General features: G+C 41.5%; 1 protein-coding gene across 1 annotated transcript in view; it reads right to left on the reverse strand.

Moving 5' to 3' along the window:
• Positions 1 to 1,268: 1,268 nt before the first annotated feature.
• The window catches only part of LOC117503909 (semaphorin-3aa-like), a 53,122-nt gene continuing 31,798 nt past the window's right edge, over positions 1,269 to 22,592 (reverse strand). The window contains 16 exon segments of the mRNA XM_034163194.1: positions 1,269 to 1,720; positions 1,902 to 1,943; positions 2,094 to 2,185; positions 3,445 to 3,664; positions 3,849 to 3,952; positions 3,955 to 3,992; positions 6,048 to 6,117; positions 6,456 to 6,570; positions 6,740 to 6,882; positions 10,322 to 10,441; positions 10,519 to 10,567; positions 10,569 to 10,610; positions 12,109 to 12,207; positions 12,210 to 12,224; positions 17,354 to 17,422; positions 21,411 to 21,571. Coding sequence (XP_034019085.1) covers positions 1,427 to 1,720; positions 1,902 to 1,943; positions 2,094 to 2,185; positions 3,445 to 3,664; positions 3,849 to 3,952; positions 3,955 to 3,992; positions 6,048 to 6,117; positions 6,456 to 6,570; positions 6,740 to 6,882; positions 10,322 to 10,441; positions 10,519 to 10,567; positions 10,569 to 10,610; positions 12,109 to 12,207; positions 12,210 to 12,224; positions 17,354 to 17,422; positions 21,411 to 21,571 — 1,673 coding nt within the window. The 3' untranslated portion in view covers positions 1,269 to 1,426.

Below are 22,592 nucleotides of genomic sequence, written 5' to 3' on the forward strand. Positions count from 1 at the left end.
TAATTTAAACAATTGGACGAGTCAGGTCAGGATGGCAATCGCTCAGGCAGACAACTGTTCCAAACCAACCTCTTGAATTAAACCATTTTCCTGCTGGAACCAGATGAAACGTCAGAATGTCATAGCAGACATTCCCTCGCAATTCAAGTGATGCTCCTCATGTGAGTGTCCCTATCCAACCGTTCATTTGACACACAGTTATTCCAACAGTACTCAAGGATCCTCTGAGAAGACCTCATACTTAAGACATCCAGTCATCACCTTAAGTCACTGGTTAACATCCAAGTTTACCAACCACACAGCAACATAGGAAGCACCAGGACCCTAAAGACTTAGACCTTCTTATGCAAAGGTAAGGTAGACTTATCGATGCAAATATTTTCTACAGGGAAATATATAGCAGATAGCAAAATACACTGTAGCTGACAGATCTGAAAGAACCAAAAAAAAAATGGAGTAACATCATGCCAGGCCCACAATAGCAGGAAATGACTTGCACTTGTGATTGCATCAACTTGTTGACAATCATGCCTCAATAACAGTGTTTATGTTGGCTCCAAAGAAAAACAAAGTGTCTCAAATCAAGATAAATTCAAGTATCACTAAATCAGAGCTGCTTCTTGTAAATTTTTTTTACATTTTTTATTCCTTGCCGATGTATTTATAGACACTGGAAGCTGCTGCCTGACACATTCAAAGTTGAACGCACGTATCGCAATCAGGGACACGATTCAGACTGCTCAGCGTGTGATTGGCTGAATAATTCATATGGAGTTATTGCAGGGGAAACAGTGTTTTTAGGGTCAGCATGTGAAAGAGGCGTGTGTAACGTATGCCCATATTTCTGTCAATTCATATTTAATCACGACAGGTGAGATCGAAAAACGGCACATGCTCATTAACCCCAAGTTCATGTGACCACTAATGATTTAAAGCATCCATTGTGCTCCAGTAGAAGCGCAACTAATTACGGCAGCTTATTGGTGTTTAGTTTAGACCGCATTTCAGCATCGACATTGTGAGGGTTCAATCCAAGTCTGGATTTTATGGAGTAAAATTTAATTAAACCATCCACCCTCCCAAGGCCTCGCAATGAAGGCACACAGGAGGGACCCAATTGGCAGCAACAAAAAGAAGACTGACATCCAAAGAAAATTGTAACCCTGAGGTGTCGTATTTTACTCCTTAGAACAGGAATCCAGACTCCACTTAGTCTGTTGTATGTGTGCATGTTTCTGTACGTGTGCATGTTTAATTACTGTATTTTGTGCCTGTATAATAGATGCACTCGAGATTACTTCCATGTTTAAATGTTTTTGCCATGTGCTGGGCATCCGTGTACATTTCCGCAGGTCTAGAGGTCAGAGCTGTATATCGTGATGCCCTTGAGCAAAGCATTTAAATCCAATTGCTGCATTGAAGCTGCTCAGCAGCCAACAGCCATACGCAGGTGCGCTAGATGACTCCCAGGTGTGCCTGCATGACCATAAAGTAGCAACCAGCTCCGATAACCCTCTGTGGTAAAACAAACGTTATTCTGTTTGGTGAGTGTGCGTTCCCACCTCTTGGCTGTAGGAAAGTATCTCGAGCACTCGGTGCCATCCCAGGCACAGTACGGATCCCGGGCTAGGCAGCACTCTGCACAAGCCTTCCCGTAGACCTCGCAGCGGTGTAAAGACATCTGCGACACACCCAGAGCTGAGCCGAGGTACAACTGTTGCTGTGGGAGCGAAAACAGGGAAAAAACCCTGAAGATGTAAAAGCCAAACACCACTGTAGGTTTGTTTTTGACTGGGCAAGTTCTACATATTTTAGGTTTCAGTTGGTTTAAAGGCCCAGAAGTTGTCAGGTTTTTATTCACCTTGGACGTGTGAGTATTTGGTGTGAAAACGAGTCCGTACCTGCTTGGTGGAGAGCTCCATCGCAGTGATGGGAGTGGGTTCCTGTGTAAAACAAACACAACCCATTTATCATCAGATCCTTTGATGTGCCGACTATTTTTACACTCTAGATGTCAGTTCAGTACAAACTATTAGTTGTCATCAGGCGGCGGTGTTACAGTTTGTTATTAACGCTCAGTTCTTCTGACGCACCCGAAATACAGTCATCTCTTCCAGCACCACTTCTTCCAAGTCATGCCAGCTCTCTCTGGGAATCGTCACCACCTTCAGCACTGTGCCCATATCTTAAAAAAAACAAACCAACACAGATGAGGTGTATTTAAAGATTGAGTGTTTTTAGCACAATTCAAGAACCTGCCTCCTTTTTTTTTTTTTAAAAAAAAGGGAGCCCAACTGGCACAAATCCAATGTTTTTATTTCTGCCTTAAAGGGGGAGTTTGACATTTTTAAATCTAGGCTCTGTTTTCAGAAGTTTTGGGGTTTAATCGTTTCACTTGGAACAAAAACTAATTTAATAGGTGCAGGAGTGATTTAGAACACAAACACTGTAACGGGCTAACCGACTTATTAAGGTTATTGGATGGGGCAAGCCAAAACCATTCTCAGTAAACTGCTTTTTGTCGCCGTTAAACAGATGACAACACTTGGTGGCACAGAGAGGTTGCCTATGTGCATATGTTTACCCAACAAAGTGTAAATAACCTTTTTTACAATGACTGATTATACAGTTAGTGGCTTACCTTAGCATCCGAGCTGTCTGGTGGTGATCCACTGAGCCATTACAAGTCGATTACCGCAGAGGGGCTCGTTCAGTCAAGCCAAGCTGCTCAGCGGCAATCAGGCAAGTAGCTAATTGTATAATCACTCATCTTATAAAATTTACATTTAGTAAGGTAAACATGGGCATGTTTACCTCTAGAGGGAACCTCTCCATGCTACCAGGCACTTCTAAAGGCATTTTTGCTTCTTCAGTGAGTTTAGTTTGGCCGATCCAATAACATCAATTAGCCAGTTAGCCTGTAATGTTATTTACGTTCAAAATCAACAGTGCCCCATATTTGTTTTTGTCCAGTGAAACGATTAACTACAAAACATCTAAAAATACTCAGTGGTTCGGCGCCAATTCAAAACCAAAGCTAACATTGAGAGTGAAAACTGGCACTGATGGTGGGGGCGCCATTTCTGAGTGGAAAATTATAAAGGAGTACCCCTTTATCAAAGTAACGACAAAACAGTCAATCATTTGTAATAGCAGAGTGTGCACAACTGGATTGCAAACAATTTGCAATCCAACATCACAAAGTGGAAATTGTCCAGTTTGTGATGCGTTTTGCCATGCTTCACTTTTTATTAGTGGCGGGGGCATGGCACAGTGTTAATTGCAAGTACATCCAACAAGGCTATATTTCAGCTTATGGGGGGGACTGTTTTGGAGACATTAACACTGCATGACCTGCAAAAATGTGGCCTAAAAAGGTTGATCAAATAACAACAAAAAGGCAAAGCAAAAGCCCAAGAAGATGACTGTTGGGATGTTGCATACCAGTGCCAATGAACATGACATCGTACTGTCCGTCCTCTGCTTCCACCCTGTCCACTACCAGCTGTGAGAACTGGTAATCCACATCTGTCCGCACCATGATCGGACGCCCTCCGATGGGATGCACCGGGTTGTACATGGCTGGGTGGACCCTGGCAAAGGTGATGACATCATCGGGGAGGTCCTTTGTGGAGTCAAACCCTCCAAACGTCTTGCTAGGGCACTGAGAATGCGACGGAAACAGGAAGCTTCAGATTTTATTGCTGATGAGATTAATCATATGTGGATTGACAGACCAGACTTCAGGCCTTTTAGATTACTGAAAAAAATATGCTTTTCTGAAATATTTGATGATGTTCCTTGTTTTGAAGAATTATTTCAGGTATTTTGCATTTCCAGAGACTTACAGTGCCAGGGCGAGGGTAGGGCACCCGCCCTTGAAAGGGCACCCACTGGTAATTCGGTCCGTCTCTGTGCGCGTAGGGTCCCAGGAAGACCCTCCTGATGTCGCCATGTTGTACATGCACACTGCTGAGCCCTTAAAAATATTGCTGTGGAAGAAGAGCAGGGGAGGAAATAAAACAAAGGTGGCAAACAAAAAGACGAGAGAACGAGGGAGCAAGAGGGCAGTGAAATGAAAAGTGAATACAAATGATGGAAAGCCGCAGAAGGAATTCTTAAATGATCAGTCACAAGTTGGGGATTGGGCACTTCTGAATTGCCAAAGAGAGACAACTAAATGACCCGTCATCACACAAAGACAGCAAGGGAGCAAGGTTGTCATTACCCCAAGTACGGACTGACAGATCGGAACTTCTCCCTGATTGCTTCCAGCCTCATGTGAACAGACAGGAATTTGGGCACAGCACCAACAAATAAAAAAAAAAAGACCTGGACGGGAGCAGATTTAAAATCCCCTCTGATGTTGCAGTGAGTGTTTGCTTGAGCCAGATGGGTGGGTTGTGTGTTTGCTATTCCAGAAAACCAGACAAGGTCAATCGCTCATGGAAAAAAATTGGGGAATGTTGATTTTGTTCAATACTTGCTTCGTCCCAGGTCATCCAAAAGACAGCGACTTGAGCTGTGATTCATCTGAGTGGAGAAACTGGGAGTTCCCTGAGAATATTCCAAAATATACTGTGCTGTAAATTTCACTAGAGTTATTAAATTATCTGTGCAGGGACCATAACAAAGCGTTCATCACGTACAGCTGAGATATGCGCATCCATTCATTTTGCAGGTGTCACATCTTACAGACGACAGATTTTTAAATTTGTGCTGCAAATCTCTTACAAGCAAATGAGACTCGGGATACTCTTTGTCTCACTGACTGCGAAGGGATGTTGTATTGGACTAATTACAGATGTGTTTCGCGTACGCACCAATGACTGCACTCACCAAAGCAGAGAAGACAAATGGATTAGCATTTGAAAATGTTAATTACGGCAAAATTTAATTAACTCCAGGGGCAGTAAAAAAAAAAAAAAAAAAAAGGCACAGCTTGAGGCAGGAAAAAAAAGGGCAAACGGGTGTTTGTGCAGATATGTTCGCTTAGAGAGCACACGAAAGAGAACCCCACACAAATAGGGGCCACAATCAAACATTGATCTGTCTGCGGCGGATTCTGCGCGCCTCATTAGGCGGTGATATTAAAAGCCAGTTTCTCTGACTCGCTGCTCTATTCATCTCTGAAAACCGGCCACTTAGAAAACCAAAAACCACTCTAATCCCTCAATGCCGTAATTGAATTTATAAGCGTGTGTGACTACGGGCACACGTGGGGGCATGAGCGTACACCCACCGGCGCTACCGCATGCTGACCTCTTCTTTGAATGCTCCTGTAAACCAATACAGGCCTGGCGAAGGAAGGCGGCTGTTAGCAAGCGTTAGCCATCGCCGCTGTTTTATTCAACTTGTCTTATCATCAGCGGTGATTGATGGTGAAGTGTTTGTACTCCTTTCAAAGCGGAGACACTGCTCGACAAATACGCTCCCTCCTCCTTCCCAAATGCAAATTCATCATCATCACGATAAGTGCCACCATCTGTGCAGTTTCAGCTTACTTATCTGCCCCCCCCGTGCCTTCACCTCACTCCATGCTTCAACAGAACCGCGCTTTTCTTCTCAAAAACCGATTCAAGGCCAGGACGGCGACCAAGGGAGAGACGTGCGATCCCATTGAGTGAATATCACATTTCGCTCGCGCCCCTCCTGTTCTATAATCTCATTTCCCTCAGAGTCTCCGCCAAGGTTTCACGAATGAAAAAGGCAAGCGGGTAGCGGGGATGGAAAATCGGCTAAAAGCAATCACCAATCTGGAGAGCAAGACGTACGGCGGGGCGCCATGTGAGGGGGTGCAACCACAAGACACCTGTAAGTGGATTAAGGGATAGGGAGGGTTGTCTGGGAATTCGACAGGGCATGCTCCACTGTCATTTTAAATGACATTATAGAAAAATGGGTAGAAGGATGAGAAAAAAGAATTCCTTCGAGGACTGAGTGCTTTTCAAAAAATAAAGGATTAAGATGAATATCAATGCAGTACATGTGATACAACCTGCATGTATCACAGTCAACATTCTGTATGGGTTTGACAGTTTACCTACCTTGATGTTGTGAACACAGCATAGATGACCGGATTCTTTGGGTCCTTGGAGCTCATGAGGAAAACATCCTCTGCAAATATAAAATAGAAGGTAGTAAATTAATTATCTGGTTCTTTTTCTAGCACGATGTCTTAAAAAAAGACAGAGATGCCAATGAAAGTCAAGGGACAGGTGAGCAATGGAGTAAGGAACACAGCAACAATCCCAGATCTAACCCCAAGCCTTACCCTCAAGTAACCTCATCCTGAGCTCCAAGTCCAACCCAAGCTCAAAAAAAGGAATCCTAACCAGAGCTCCAACCCAAACTCAAACCCAAAGCTAACTGCAACCCCATCCTTAAGTCCAACTCAAGACGGTACTCAATGAAGATGTAGCTTTTAGTCTTTATTAATGTCTCCAACTACTTACGTAGTTCATCAAAGTGTGTATCAATGCCATTTGCTCCTGGCACTGAGCATATTAGGCGAGCCTTCAGGAATGTGGTCCATTTGTTCACAAGACTTCTGTGACCCCCCATGTCATTCTGCATCACAAGTGGAAAAAAACCCATAAATTCATGTACATCAATGCTGTTATTTCTGTGATAAAATGCAGATGTGCTGATGTACAACGGATCACCACATGTTCAGTCTTTCAGTTGATTATGAGTAAACTCTACACAGTGATATGGATTTTACTGCATGTGATGTTACCTTACACAGTTGTCCTATCCTGGTGATGGTAGCTTTGCCAGTGTGCTCTCCATCCATGGCATTCTCTTTGAAAAACAGGAAGATCTTATCGTCTTCAGGGTTGTCACTCTCTGGGATAAGGTGCACCCCTATGAACCTGGGATCTGGAGAACACAAGTATGTAGTGGTGAAGTCAGGTAACATGCCTGATGCCCTGTGGTAACACATCCATCATGCTACGGAACCACCTTGGGTGCTAAACGGCAAGCAACCAAGCAGACAACCAGTCTACCCTCACTTCTTGAAAGGTCCCATCTATCTATGATCTTTCCATCCCCTTGGTCTTCACCAATCCCTGGGATCCTCAATACCTGCATGCTGGCTCATGCACAGAGAAAAGCACCAGACGGCCAAAACTTAGCTGATGTTCCCTCATAATGCAAGTGACACTCCTCATCGAAGGAACTGTTCATTTGAAACAATGTTACTCCAGTGATACCCAATGACAACTTAAATAAACAACTTAAATATCACAGAGATTCAATGGGAAGACCACTGCAGGTCACAACAAACTCATTTGTGCCTAAACTAAATTCATTCATGAGTTTAAGATTCAAGATGGCGTCCAAAATGGCCACCAATAGACCCTTATCATTAAAATACATAGTAGGAAGTTGTTTATATGTTGTTTAAAGGTGTTTTAGTGAAAAACCCTATTTTGGCGACCATCTTGAACAACATCCTGGATAACTGGCTTGAGGCCAGTTTTATTTTTGGGAACATCCTGATTGTGTTTTGGTGTCATCTAAGAAACCTAAAAAAGTTGGTTTGGCTTAGTCCGGGGAGGGGGGGCAAAGATAGTGGTCATAGCTCCCCCAATAAAAAGACCTAGTACCAAAGATGAGGCAGATTTATTGCAGCAAGTATGTACAAGTTAAAAAAAAATTACTGAAAGATTACAGATTACAGTTTTAAAACTAATATCTGTAATATTTTCAAGTACAAATCTTAACTGGAATGAGCAGGTTTAGAAATTTATGCATGCATAGATGGATAGATGGATGGATGGATGGACGGATAGATGTTTTGTGCTGTGGGCTCTGAGATGGTTCATTAGGTCTCTGTTTTATCTGTAGGACCTTCCACATCCAAGGCAAGCAAGGCCTGTATCCAAATCTTCAATAACTGGTTCATTTAATACATACTTTGGACCAAATGTTTAATGTACAACCCTGCAGAATCATGATCACAAAGGCTACATATCATACTAAATAGTCAGGCATGCCGCAGTCCATAATCTCCCCATGTGTGGACCACATCTGGCCCTCGGGGCACCAGTTTGACATCAACTCTGCATGGAAAGTTACATAACTGTGGAACTGTGGATTTTTAACATAAAACCCCAACCAAATACAAGTGTAAAATCTGTATAAAACAGTTTTTGTGCAGTAATTCCTCCTTTGGCACTTAAGCAGACACATTTTCTTTGCACACCTCTTCAAAAACCAAAATGTACAACATAACCTCTGTTCCAAAGAGAATCCTCCTTACACCTCACACAGCAGTCTGCCTCGATATTCTCCAGTCTGAGCCCAGTAATAACAGCCTTTCACTTTACACCCGTGTTACAGTATCTGACCTTACCCCATATAAGCGCTCCAAGTCCAAATCCCACATAAACCCAGTCTCCAGACCACATCCTCACAAACACACATGGCTCTCATTGTCCCAGGGAACACTTGAATAAATTTATCTCAGGCGAGCTGAAGCCTTCGGCTTGGATGTCTTAAAATTGAGGGGGCATCAGGACTGAAAAGGTGCAGTCGCCGGGGGTGCCGTCGCATGTAAGACGAACCCGTGCCTAAAAGCCGAGGGTTTATCCAGACAGAAACAAGCAGGGCCGTGTTACGCCTCTACGGGCGTTTAAGATATAGAGTAGCTGTGAAAAGGGAGAATGTGGCCAAAGTGGGATGCAGATTTATAAGCACTGTGTGAGTGAAAGCCCTCTGGTATGAATCACGTGCCCCCGCCCCACCCCAAACACACGCACACACACACTACCACCACCACACTTCATCTTCCTCATGTATAGGTGCCATTTAATCTACACATTCATAAACTCAGCTGTGCACAAACTCGTTGGCCACATAATTCAACGAATTCCCCGCAGAAGGCCACTTTATTCAACGACGTTTTAATCCGGCCTTAAAGTTGGCGAAGAACTGTTAAAAGGTGAATAAACTGGCTGGATGGATGGAGTCATCCGGAGCCAAAGCTACCGTTTAGCCCTCAATCCTCCACATTTTGTAATCAACAGCTATTAAGGATTCATCCCCCAAGTTACTCTCTTGTTACATCTGAGTACCATGTAACCTTGTTGATAAAGGCTCAACAGAATATCCCATCCCAGTAATCCGTGCAATTACAATCCCCTTTTTGTGGAGAAGGAGTTGGGTTTTACTGGGGCCAGCAGATACAATCCCTGGCCTATTTGTTTGAACAAGGTGAAAGATCGATGGGGATTAAGATGGCAACAATGGCTTCTCCATTTTAAACCGCCCTTTATTAATATGTCATCAGCGCTGCACAGACTGGTTATTTGTGGGTGTTTTGATGGTGCAATGGGGGGGCTTTGAGGAATTTGACTCCACGACAGGAAAACAGCTGAGAGCGGATTAGTTCTGTGGGAAAGAGGCAGAAAAAGGATGGCACAGCTTGAGGGAAAGGTTCAAACTGACCTTTTGTGGCTGCCTAAGTCCTCCGTGGGGCCGAATGATCGCCAGAAAGAACCAAGAGTCAATAACCCGAGCTAATCTTACAAACACAGACAAATCCAGACTTTGTGAACGGGCTCTAATATCTGATGGCGACACATGAAGGGGAACAATCGGCGAATTGAGGCTCGTGAAAAAATTTAATGATTCAAAATCGGACAAACAGATGAATGGTTTTCATTATTCAACAAGAACCAACTATGACTGAAGTTAATGTTTACATAAACCGCACGGCAATAATACTGAGTGAGCAATTACTATTTTACTCGACTTATAAAACTTGGGTTTCAAGTTTGTTAGACCATTTAAAAATCTGCAGTACTGCACTACAGCCTTAGAAATGTGGGATTTGACTTTTTTTTGCCATGCATTTGGCAGTAAAAGACCAAATTTGAAATGTTCTACTGTCAGAAGTTCCCTTTTAGAAATCTCCAAATGAAAAGGGGAAATAATGAGGACAAACGCTCTCAAATTTGACATATGTAATACCTCAGACGTATCTGCCTCCTGCTGGATTGATGGTGGATTAGGAGCAGGTGTGATTGTCAGTAAGAAAAATATCACATTTTCCTATTTTACATTAACCCCGGACCTTCATAATTAACCAATTCTAACCAAATTGACACCACTACTTTCGATGAATAGTCTCAGTTTACCTGCTAAATTTGTTCAAATTTGGATTTAGTCGTTCTGAAGTTATCTTGCTGCAATACATAAACATAGCTGCATAAGAGACTAGGGTGATCCCAACAGTGCACGCCTCCAGCAGCGTCGCTAATTAATTAAACTGGCAATTACAGCACATGCACGAGTATCAACAGTGTTTTACCATTCAGCCATCTTGAATCATGCTGCTCTGTTCTGATTGGATGATGGTCTCCCAGGGTTTCGGAAGTGGCAAAGTCCCTCCCCATGAAATCAGCAGATGTGCCAGAGTACAGCTCGCCATCTGCCAGACGCCAAACATCCTTAGAAACAAGCCAAACGTGCACTTCAAGAACGAATGGAGGCAGCGATCAAACTCACCGATCAGGAAGGAAGCTGACAGCATTTTGGGGTCGTAGGGGCTTTTCCCGCCGGCCATTCTCGTAATGTGAGGCCAGTCGGAAGATGTTGTCCTGCGGCGGGAAGAGCCAAAGGTCAAAGTGAGGCCATTTAATTCAAGCTGAATTGTACATTTATAGCCAGTGTTTCAAATTACACCACATTCTGCTTTTTAGCATCATGCTGCCGGGATGGGATGTGCGACAGCATTGGTAACACTGACCGAGGCGCGCACGCGGTAACCGTGGAAAAAGTGTGACCATGCATTAATGCACAGCTCATCTGCAGAGTCTGAATACATTCAACAAAACACCATTGCAGAGACGCCCAACGAACGACTTAAAGTCTCGTGATCACATTCAGTCTTCTGTGCTGAACGTGTGCACAGTGCGTGCGCGCTTTATTGTGGAATGGCAGAAGCCACGCTGGTAAATTATTAACCTGTAAACTTTTATCCAGATAACCAATTACACTTTGCTGTTAGTGGGCAGGGCGTTTTAGAACGGGCGAGTGGTGTTGAACACCTGCACTAATTTAGTTTTCACTTTGGACAAAAGAAAACAATGAAGATAATCGAGAACGGAACAAATTGTGCTGCTGCGCTTGAGGAAATCTTTGTTTTGTCCACGTTTCTGTTTAAGAAAGTGCATAAATTGAATGGAAAGTTTACATTCAAGCAAGTTTTTATCGAACTTTCTTGGCCACTATTTTATGTAAAGTGTGGATTGCAGCAGATTCTCTCTATTTGTGTTCAAGTCACATTTTAATTAAGAGTCAAGTGTTGAAATCTAGAAAGTGACGTACTCAAATACTTCATGAAGACAGTTGGCATAACCATCTTGTAGTTTACCATTTTAAAAATAATAGAACACAAAGAGTTCAAATTAAAATTAAAGGTGGACAAAGACATCGGTGTAATAAATATATATTACAAGGGGTGCATCAGGTTACAAAACTCATGATTCAGATAGAATCGTGGTTTTTAAATCATGCATCAGATCATTCTGGGGATCAGCACAAAAAAAAAAAAAAAAGCAAAAGTCTGGATTATTTAATTTAATTTATTTATTTTTTAGTAGCCTCCCGGCTGGCGGCGACTCTGCCCGCACTCATCTTAGCGAGGTCAGGATGGTGCAGTTAAAATGCAGCGCGCGCTCAGTTCTCAGCTTGATATTTCACAGTGATTCATTTCATGTTTGGATCCTGAGGTACGCCGAGCCGCGCGCAAAGCGGCGGAGGCTGTCTACTTTAACATGCTCCGTTTGCCGTGAACGCAAAACTGCTTTAAGTTCACTGCAACTCTGCATCAAGATATCCGCAATTATTGCTTTAACAATTCACTGAGAGAATAAATTTCACACTATCACATAATGGACAATGGAGACAATTGGTGCAGGTGAGCAACAGTAATAGAACGTGAACTCTGAGTAATTATGGACCAGCTTGCTGCAAAACTAATGTGAGAGAGGCGGTTTGGGACGCTGAGGTAAATGACGTGTAGATAAAACAACCTTAAACATTCTACAAACTAAGTGATACAATCCCAAAACAATCTTACAAAGCATACGTTACCTCCGCCCTCTTGCCCATTTCCAGGTAGGTGCAGATGGGGTGGAAGGCCCCCGTTCCACAGATGTACAGGTGGGTCTGGTTGTACGGTTGGAGAACCCGATGATGAAATTAGAACACTCTTTCTGAAAAAGCATTGGAGAAAGAATTTCAAAAACCTCCTAACGGTGGCTAATTTTATATAGCAAAAACCTACAGCTGGCAAAGAGATTTGAATATATTTTGTGTACGCGACATCTGTCTGTTTATGAAGTAATCCGAACAGTATACTATGCAGTATTGTATATCAGCTTGTGAGTGCTTTAGGATGTCAAAAGTGTTCATTACATTGTACAAATTGTGAAGTTCTAATTAGGTTTTATCCTTTCGGAAAGCAACGCTACATTTTTACTGCTGAAAAGCTTTGACCTTATTCACTTTAAACTAATAGGGGGCAAGAAGAATTATAGAAAATAATGGGGGAGAAAAACTTGCCTTCAAGGGAATTCCACCTGTAAGTCAAATCAGGCGAAGTCACCCATATTTTTAATGACCCATGTGTTTGAATTTACCAGGGTGCTTGAATTGGCGCCCGAGCACATGGTGATCATCCCGCTAGTGTGAGACTGTTTATTAGCATGCTAATCAGATGGATTGGTTAATGCGGGACTGTTATTAACCAGCTTCCACGAGTTGATTTGGGCACATGTGTTTAAGAGATTAAGCTGAGGTTTGCCTAATTATAATACATGCTGAATAATATCTGCCTAACAGTAAGTAGACGTCACTTGGGGGTTTGGAAATGCACACTCATAACATGCACACAGTGCAATTTACTGCTTCCTCTCTCCAAGGCTGGCTTTGACGCCATTGTTCAATTCAGCTGGGAGTGATGCCACTTTCTAATGGAATGCAACAGGAAAGATCCCACGGTGTATAAACTCTTCAAAAACACGTTTCCTGCAGTTAATAAGTGTAGAAGCTTGTGTTTGATTACATTCTCCAGGATGTTAGGTTAAGGTGTATACCCATGTTGTTGTAAGTTTTATTAATATTCAACAAGCAACTTGTGTTTTGGGGTCAACTGAGATGTGGATTCTGGCTCATATTCAAAAACATTTGAGATAGCAACATCAGGTATTTTCTGATCAAGTTTTTAAAAAATATTTTGACACGTTCCACAGAATGGAATGAATAATCGAATACATTAAGAGGAAGAACCATTAAAATGTATTGTTGATCATACTTTGGGTTGTAGATTCTGGTTAATTCTCTGACACATTTTCTGACTTTCATCAATTTCTCAAAAAAAAAAAGATGAAATCTGCTGGTCATACTTATACAATACAGACAGGTATTTGTCATTAACACTTCTGAGGTGTTAATGAAGCTGCTGTAAGTAATTGAGGCACAAACATGCAATGGTGTTCTTTAAAAAGTAAAGATTTCCTAACCTCAGACATAGAAAGACGTTCAACTGTGACTCTCTGCAGTCTGGTCAGTCTATACCTTATATATATATATATATATATATATATATATATATATATATATATGCGCTATATCTCATCTGCATAAACTGAGACATCATGTTAAAGATCAACAACAGGAATTTCTGCTTATTTTCAGGGAAAAAAAAATTGTCATTTTTGGGGTGGTGGTGGGGGTCTTGGGGTCGTTGGGCAATTTAAGGCCAAGATGTTCTCTTGTCTCAATGGTTCCTACAATACTGCAAGCACCCACCATTTCATTGGCGTCAAAAGTTGAGTGGAACTGTTGGATATTTCATCAAATATGTTCAATTGGACCAAATTGAAACTTGAGGTTTTTTGAGTAATTTAAGCCCCAAATTTTCTCTTTAACCGCAGTAGCTCCCGAGATACGAGAAGAACCCATTTAATTGAAGTCAAAGTTGAAACTCTTCTGGAAAAATGATCCATTGGATCAATAGAAACCTGGGGGGGGGGGGGGGGGGGGGTCTGCTCTGTTGAGTGACTCTTTCCGTTCAACACCCCATCCAGAAACCGATCAAGAGACAAGCTTCCTCGTCACTGAGCGATTGCCACGACCATGACGATGTTTACGCTTCATTTTCCACAAAGCATTTTATTTGAGCCCATTGAAACTTGTTTGATGCCATCAATCACATGACCATCACGTGACCAGTGGCTTCCAACTATTTCTACTCCTTGAATTGGACTTGACTGTATTCACTCTCAATCTCAGTTGTGTTGTTGTGCAGCATCATGTTCTGCTCATAGTTAACCAACAGGATGGTAAACCTTTGACTGTCCACATTATCATTAACCCACTTATGAGCCAACCACACACGTAGGCCACATGCAGGAGTACGCAGAAAACCAAAGTCGTGCAGGCATGATACCTCTGCCTCTGTGTGAATATCATTTAATGACTTTACCCAATGACTTTCCTCCCGTTCATTCAGAGCTTATACGTGCATCACCCCACAAACTTTTCAGGGCCGTATTTTATGGTCAATCCCACTAAAGCATCTGTTCTGTTTCAGCTTTAGCATGGCGGCTGTCTGTAAGTTGGACTTATTAACGACGTGGTAGGTTGGTTGTCCATAAACATTGACAGAGGTTTTTAAGTGAGTCACTCAAACGTAACACTCAACATTAAAAATACCTTCCCCGACCACAGACGGTGTCATTATGTGAAAGCAATGACAGCCGTAGATTAGAAATGATTCATTACCGGATCAAATATTAATGACTCTTTGGAAACAAACTCTAATCTCAACTACTTTGCAAGGTAGAAATGGACAAAGAGATTTGAATGTGAGTTTGAATATATTTGAGTTGGCCGAAAGATTTCTGAATTCTGAAGTCTGTGGAAAAATGTGCTGGTAACTCTGGCTTGTCATTACCTCCAGGAGGTTACATTTTCACCAGCATGTGCACACTTGCATGTTTGCAAGGATTTCAGGATTATGCAAAAATGAATGTATGGATTAAATACAATTTAGTGGAAAATTGAGGAATAAGTCAAAGAAGAACTCATTAACTCACTGGATGTACATTGACCAATAAAGGTGATTCTTGTTCTTGTTCTTCTCCCCATTATTATTATTATTATTATTATCATCAAGGGCTGAATGAAATTACAGCAATCATGATCAAAGTTTAGCAACAGGAACAAAGCTTGGCAATCGGGATCAAAAAATGTTCAGAATCAATGGTCAGTTATCTGTATAAAAGGTCAAGAACCTGATCAATGATGTGTGACCTGGATCAAAAATTAAGATCAAAGTTCAGCCATCAGAACCTAAATTTACAAATGCCAAATACCTGTCAGGAACATGATCAAAGATTTAATAATCAGTATCAAATATGAGTAACCAAGAACAAAGGTCACAGTGAAAAATGTGTAATCAAGATCAAAGATCAGGATCATATTCATGTTCAAAGGTTACTGATCAGGATAAAGTTCAGCAACATAAATGCAAGGAACATAATCAAAGATGAGTTATCATCAAAAATTAGAATCAGATTTCAGCAGCACAGAAATCTGGATTAGTGGTCAGGAACATGACCAAAGCGCTGCACTCAAGATCAAAGATGAGTCATGTGGAAGAAAGATCAGGATCAAGACGACCAATCAAGAATAAATATCTGGGTCAGGATTGGGTTCAAAGATCATGTTCAGGTTCAAAAGATAGTGATGAGGATCAAAGTTCAGCAATCAAGGATAGTGATGAGGATCAAAGTTCAGCAATCAAGATGAAAGGTCAGCAACATGATCAAGGTGAGTTATCAACATCAAAATTATGATCAGACTGCAGCAATACAGAAATCTGGATTAGTGGTCAGGAACATGACCAGAGAGCTGCACTAAAGATCAAAGATTAATGACATGAAAGAAAGATCAGGATCAAAGATGACCAATGAAGAGCAAAATTTCTGGGCCAGGATTAGGTTTGAAGATCATGTTCAGGTACAAAGGTGAGTATTGAGGATCAAAATTCAGCAATTAAGGTGAAAGGTCAGGGATAAGATGAAAGAAGAGCTATCGGCATCAAAATTAAGCAATCAAGACAAAGACAGAAATCTGGATTAGTGGTCAGGATCATGACCAAACATTTGTGACAAAGATTAGAATCAAAGATGAGTGATCAGGAGGAATGAATATCAGGATCATAGATCAAGAATCAGAAACAAAAAGTAGCAAATTAGTGTCGAGGTCACAATCAGGATCAGATGTTCATGATCCACTTTGTTTATGATCCAACTATCGTCTATCCAAGAACATTAAATTTTACAGTGTAAAACAGACTGCAGAGTGAGGACATTTGGTCTCATCCCAATTAGTGATAAATCAACTCAATCATAGTGTGAAATCAAGCTGATCTACCATAACAGAGCTCATTTACATTATGGCAGAGTTGATTTAAGACTGTTTGGAGTGGGGACCAAATGCAAAATTTACAATGGGGGTGAAATTCTGTCCAGTGCTGGTGGGTAAAAATGTAGCGTGGACTGAGGATTGGAAACTACTTGAAGTTTAACAGCCAATAATATCAGGGCATAATCTGCTGCACATCTCAGCATCTGAACACCTTCCATCAACCTGAGCGATTTCTAACACTCATCTTACTGAGGAGCCGGCCGAAAGGCGTTATGCAGGTTTGTGTTGTGGTTTTGGAGAACTTCATCACTTTGGGAACTTCGAATGTTTTGAGTAAAATTCCAATCAAGGCCTCATTGTGCTGACACTCAGCCCCTCGTTTTCTAAAGTAAACATTTTCATGGCACGCAAAAATTCTATTTTGTGCGAATAAAGGCTGCCAGAATGCCTCGTGTGAGGGAGCGAGGTGTGGATGTGAGTGTGTGCCGAAAGAGAGGAGAGAAAAAATTAAGTAAGCAAATAACTCTGACAGTGAGTAAGACCTCGGTGGAACCTCCGTGATTTAGTACGAAGAATTTGTAATTCTGGATAATCTGAAACTCTGCACTTGCTGCACTGCCGACGCACTCAGCCGTGAAATTAAGATCAGATAGAACACAGAGAGGGTCGCGGTAACGCTGCTGTGCACACACAAAGCTGATGCGAGCTCAGCAAACCTGCGCACGCGAGCCAACGCTGTGCGTCTGATAAGGGCAACACAAACAACTCGCTCACGACCAAAAACAGAAAAACGAATTCAGACAAACGTGTCTGTGCTGTCATGATGCTGCCACACTGAAAGAGGACTCATTCAGGATATGCTGTAAAGAAGGCTTTCAGGTGATGATGTCATCATGTGGGCAGACTTACTCCAAGGTCTTCCCTGCCATTTGCATTCGTCCCTCTTGGAGGGGGTGGCAGGCCACGCAATCTGTGCACACGAGAGACAAAGTCACACACTCTGCTGGAGGTAGAGAGGAGATAAAGTCATGTTCGATCAAAGGCAATGAGTCAATACACTGAATCACAGCAAAGCAACATTTGAGAAATTCCAACATAATGACTGGATCATGACAAGGCACACTCGCTATTTGACTTCAAGCATCTTGGTGATACCACACATCGAGGCATTTATGACAGCTCCACTCGGTTCCTTGTACTAAAGACCCAACTGCCATCTCGGTCAGGTTTGTATTTTACTCAGTGATGTGTAATCGGCATTGAAGAAAAAAATATTGTTCTTAGAGGCCAAATGGAGAGAATGGAAAATGTGACATACAGGGACAAAAATGGTTTTTAAAGGTACTCGATCACTTCCTACAGTGTGTGTGTGTTCTTAAGATATTAGTTCATTTTGGCTTAGTGAAACTGTTAGGTCTGTGTATTAGCAAGCACAACCTACATGTGTCTCTTTTACAATAAAAATGCACATGCGTGAAAACATTCAATCAAGAAGCAAAGTATAAACACAAATTGGAATATTAATTAAAAAAAATACATTCAATTCTGAGATCAAGTGTTAAAAACCAACATTTGATTCCAAGTGAGGTAAACCTAGAGTTTCACCAAGTCCACCAAGGGGAGCTCTTGCTCCATTTTAAGAACCTTGGAACATGACAATGACCAGCCTGTTGCTTATACAACCCCTGGCAAAAATTATGGAATCACCGGCCTCGGAGGATGTTCATTCAGTTGTTTAATTTTGTAGAAAAAAAGCAGATCACAGACATGACACAAAACTAAAGTCATTTCAAATGGCAACTTTCTGGCTTTAAGAAACACTATAAGACATCAGGAAAAATAATTGTGGCAGTCAGTAATGGTTACTTTTTTAGACCAAGCAGAGGGAAAAAAATATGGACTCACTCAATTCTGAGGAATAAATTATGGAATCACCCTGTAAATTTCATCCCCAAAACTAACACCTGCATCAAATCAGATCTGCTTGTTAGTCTGCATCTAAAAAGGAGTGATCACACCTTGGAGATCTGTTGCACCAAGTGGACTGACATGAATCATGGCTCCAACACAAGAGATGTCAACTGAAAAAAGGAGAGGATTATCAAACTCTTAAAAGAGGGTAAATCATCACGCAATGTTGCAAAGATGTTGGTTGTTCACAGTCAGCTGTGTCTAAACTCTGGACCAAATACAAACAACATGGGAAGGTTGTTAAAGGCAAACATATTGGTAGACCAAGGAAGACATCAAAGCGTCAAGACAGAAAACTTAAAGCAATATGTCTCAAAAATCGAAAATGCACAACAAAACAAATGAGGAACGAATGGGAGGAAACTGAAGTCAACGTCTGTGACCGAACTGTAAGAAACCGCCTAAAGGAAATGGGATTTACATACAGAAAAGCTAAACAAAAGCCATCATTAACACCTAAACAGAAAAAAACAAGGTTACAATGGGCTAAAGAAAAGCAATCGTGGACTGTGGATGACTGGATGAAAGTCATATTCAGTGATGAATCTCGAATCTGCATTGGGCAAGGTGATGATGCTGGTGCGGTTCCAATGAGATTTATAAAGATGACTGCCTGAAGAGAACATGTAAATTTCCACAGTCATTGATGATATGGGGCTGCATGTCAGGTAAAGGCACTGGGAGATGGCTGTCATTACATCATCAATAATGCACAAGTTTACGTTGATATTTTGGACACTTTTCTTATCCCATCAATTGAAAGGATGTTTGGGATGATGAAATCATTTTTCAAGATGATAATGCATCTTGCCAGAGAGCAAAAACTGTGAAAACATTCCTTGCAAAAAAGACACATAGGGTCAATGTCATGGCCTGCAAATAGTCCGGATCTTAATCCAATGAAAATCTTTGGTGGAAGTTGAAGAAAATGGTCCATGAGACAAGGCTCCAACCTGCAAAGCTGATCTGGCAACAGCAATCAGAGAAAGTTGGAGCCAGATTGATGAAGAGTACTGTTTGTCACTCATTAAGTCCATGCCTCAGAGACTGCAAGCTGTTATAAAGCCAGAGGTGGTGCAACAAATACTAGTGATGTGTTGGAGCGTTCTTTTGTTTTTCATGATTCCATAATTTTTTCCTCAGAATTGAGTGATTCCATATTTTTTTCCCTCTGCTTGGTCTAAAAAAGTAACTGTTACTGACTGCCACAGTTATTTTTTCCTGATTTCTTATAGTGTTTCTTAAAGCCAGAAAGTTGCCATTTGAAATGACTTTAGTTTTGTGTCATGTCTGTGATCTGCTTTTTTTTCTACAAAATTAAACAACTGAATGAACATCCTCCGAGGCCGGTGATTCCATCATTTTTGCCAGGGGTTGTAGTAGCAGATAATGCATTTTCAAATCAAATTGCATGGCATGAATGACAAATAAATCTTTAAATTTGACCAAACTCACTAGTTTATTTCTGGAGTACTGCCACCAGAAGGAGAGCTATGTTTACATTACATACACTGATCATGCTCATTTGAAATTTAAACATACTGGTGTGCAGGACTTATGAAACGGTTTCAGAATGGAATGTTGGCAGATAGTACTGTATTAACAGGCAAATGTATATGTATACCTGATATACCTAGAAAATGAATGATTGGGCCCCTTTAAGGAATAACTTTTCCACCTTAATCTCATCCACCAAGAAGGTTATGTATGGTTTCCCAGCATCTGTTTGGCTTTACACAGTATTATGCAGTATTATGGGGGGGGGGGATGAAGGGGTGGACCCAAGTTTTTTAATTTTAAATTTTAATTTTGTTTCATTTTGTAGACATGGTGAGACAATTATTTACTCCAAAAATAATGTAGCAATCTCCATCTAGCGATTGTGTGATTTAGTCCAGATCCTGATAATGATCCACACCCGCTAGAGAAAAAAAAAAATCAGACAGTGGTGGCTGAAGGATTGGAATTTGGTTTGGGGCTTGACTTTCATTAAAGGGCCCTCAGTGGAAGTACTTTTTTTTTTTAGCAAAACCCACTGGTGTTGCAGAAAGTCACCGTTCAAACTCAAAAACACACATTTGTGCTTTTCACATTAAACATTATGGAAATTGTGCTTCTGACTTCCATGTTTGAATCAGATATGAACCATTATCATAGAAACAATGGCTGCACACTGTTGTTAAGATCCATCAGTCTCTGCCCCCACCCCGTGTCATATGCATGATAAAACCACATGTGTGTGCATGTGCATGCTGTATAATAATAGAGGTAATTGTAAACCGAACAAAAAAAAAAAAAAGGGGAGGGGGGGTGTGATTAAGCTTGCATTCTGCTGCTTTCAGACATTAGGTGCATACATATGTATGTGCACGTTTCAGGTCTGCAAAATACCTCTATGTGCCCATGAAGACCTCGTGCACATGCATGCGTGCACACAAGCACTGCTCATTCTCTCTGCAGACTTTACCTCCATTGCACATTTTAGTTTTGTTTAATACGTGGTATTTTTTTAAATATATACATTTTCTTTCTTTCATCTTCTAACGGTGCAAAGATCAGAACAAAAAAAGCATCAGAAACGAGAACAAAAACATTCCGAGCTTCACGCGCTCTTTCTGCACTGACGTGGTTTTTCAGCACCTTCCCTCCCTGCAGTGTGAAGGCGAGTCTGTGTCAGTCTTGCGTGTCTATGATAGCAGCCTGAATCTGATTAAAAGACTGCTAACCGAGGCCAGGTGGAGTAATGGAATTGTGAAGGGCCCTGTCTGGATGAAAAGAGACGGTAGGAGGGATGTATGCAGGGCGAAAAACAGTAATGGACTCCGAGGGGAGAGAAAAAAGCAAAAGGAACATGCCGAAACCCAAGTCTGGACCACAAGAACCCGAGTGGAGTCAGAAAAGGTGTTGTTTTACACTGTGAATACCATTTCCACTTCAACTGTAACCAATAAAATGTAACCAAACTGTGATTTAAACCTGCATCTGACCTGCTTGTAGTCTCTGTTGATGTTGACGAGGTCGAATGAGAAGACGTGGTCCTCAGCTCCGACCAGTAGTCTCCCCCGTTCCTCGTCCAATAGGAAGGTGTCGTAACTGGAGCTGTTGGCCAACCCGTCAAATGTGATGAGGTTACTGGACTCTAACATCTCTGTGGGACATGAAGGAGACAACTGTTATGGAAACGATGGTACGATAATTTAAACAATTGGACGAGTCAGGTCAGGATGGCAATCGCTCAGGCAGACAACTGTTCCAAACCAACCTCTTGAATTAAACCATTTTCCTGCTGGAACCAGATGAAACGTCAGAATGTCATAGCAGACATTCCCTCGCAATTCAAGTGATGCTCCTCATGTGAGTGTCCCTATCCAACCGTTCATTTGACACACAGTTATTCCAACAGTACTCAAGGATCCTCTGAGAAGACCTCATACTTAAGACATCCAGTCATCACCTTAAGTCACTGGTTAACATCCAAGTTTACCAACCACACAGCAACATAGGAAGCACCAGGACCCTAAAGACTTAGACCTTCTTATGCAAAAGGTAAGGTAGACTTATCGATGCAAATATTTTCTACAGGGAAATATATAGCAGATAGCAAAATACACTGTAGCTGACAGATCTGAAAGAACCAAAAAAAAATGGAGTAACATCATGCCAGGCCCACAATAGCAGGAAATGACTTGCACTTGTGATTGCATCAACTTGTTGACAATCATGCCTCAATAACAGTGTTTATGTTGGCTCCAAAGAAAAACAAAGTGTCTCAAATCAAGATAATTCAAGTATCACTAAATCAGAGCTGCTTCTTGTAAATTTTTTTTACATTTTTTATTCCTTGCCGATGTATTTATAGACACTGGAAGCTGCTGCCTGACACATTCAAAGTTGAACGCACGTATCGCAATCAGGGACACGATTCAGACTGCTCAGCCGTGTGATTGGCTGAATAATTCATATGGAGTTATTGCAGGGGAAACAGTGTTTTTAGGGTCAGCATGTGAAAGAGGCGTGTGTAACGTATGCCCATATTTCTGTCAATTCATATTTAATCACGACAGGTGAGATCGAAAAACGGCACATGCTCATTAACCCCAAGTTCATGTGACCACTAATGATTTAAAGCATCCATTGTGCTCCAGTAGAAGCGCAACTAATTACGGCAG

The sequence above is a fragment of the Thalassophryne amazonica genome, chromosome 22 (genome assembly GCF_902500255.1).
Source record: "Thalassophryne amazonica chromosome 22, fThaAma1.1, whole genome shotgun sequence".
NCBI lineage: Eukaryota > Metazoa > Chordata > Actinopteri > Batrachoidiformes > Batrachoididae > Thalassophryne > Thalassophryne amazonica.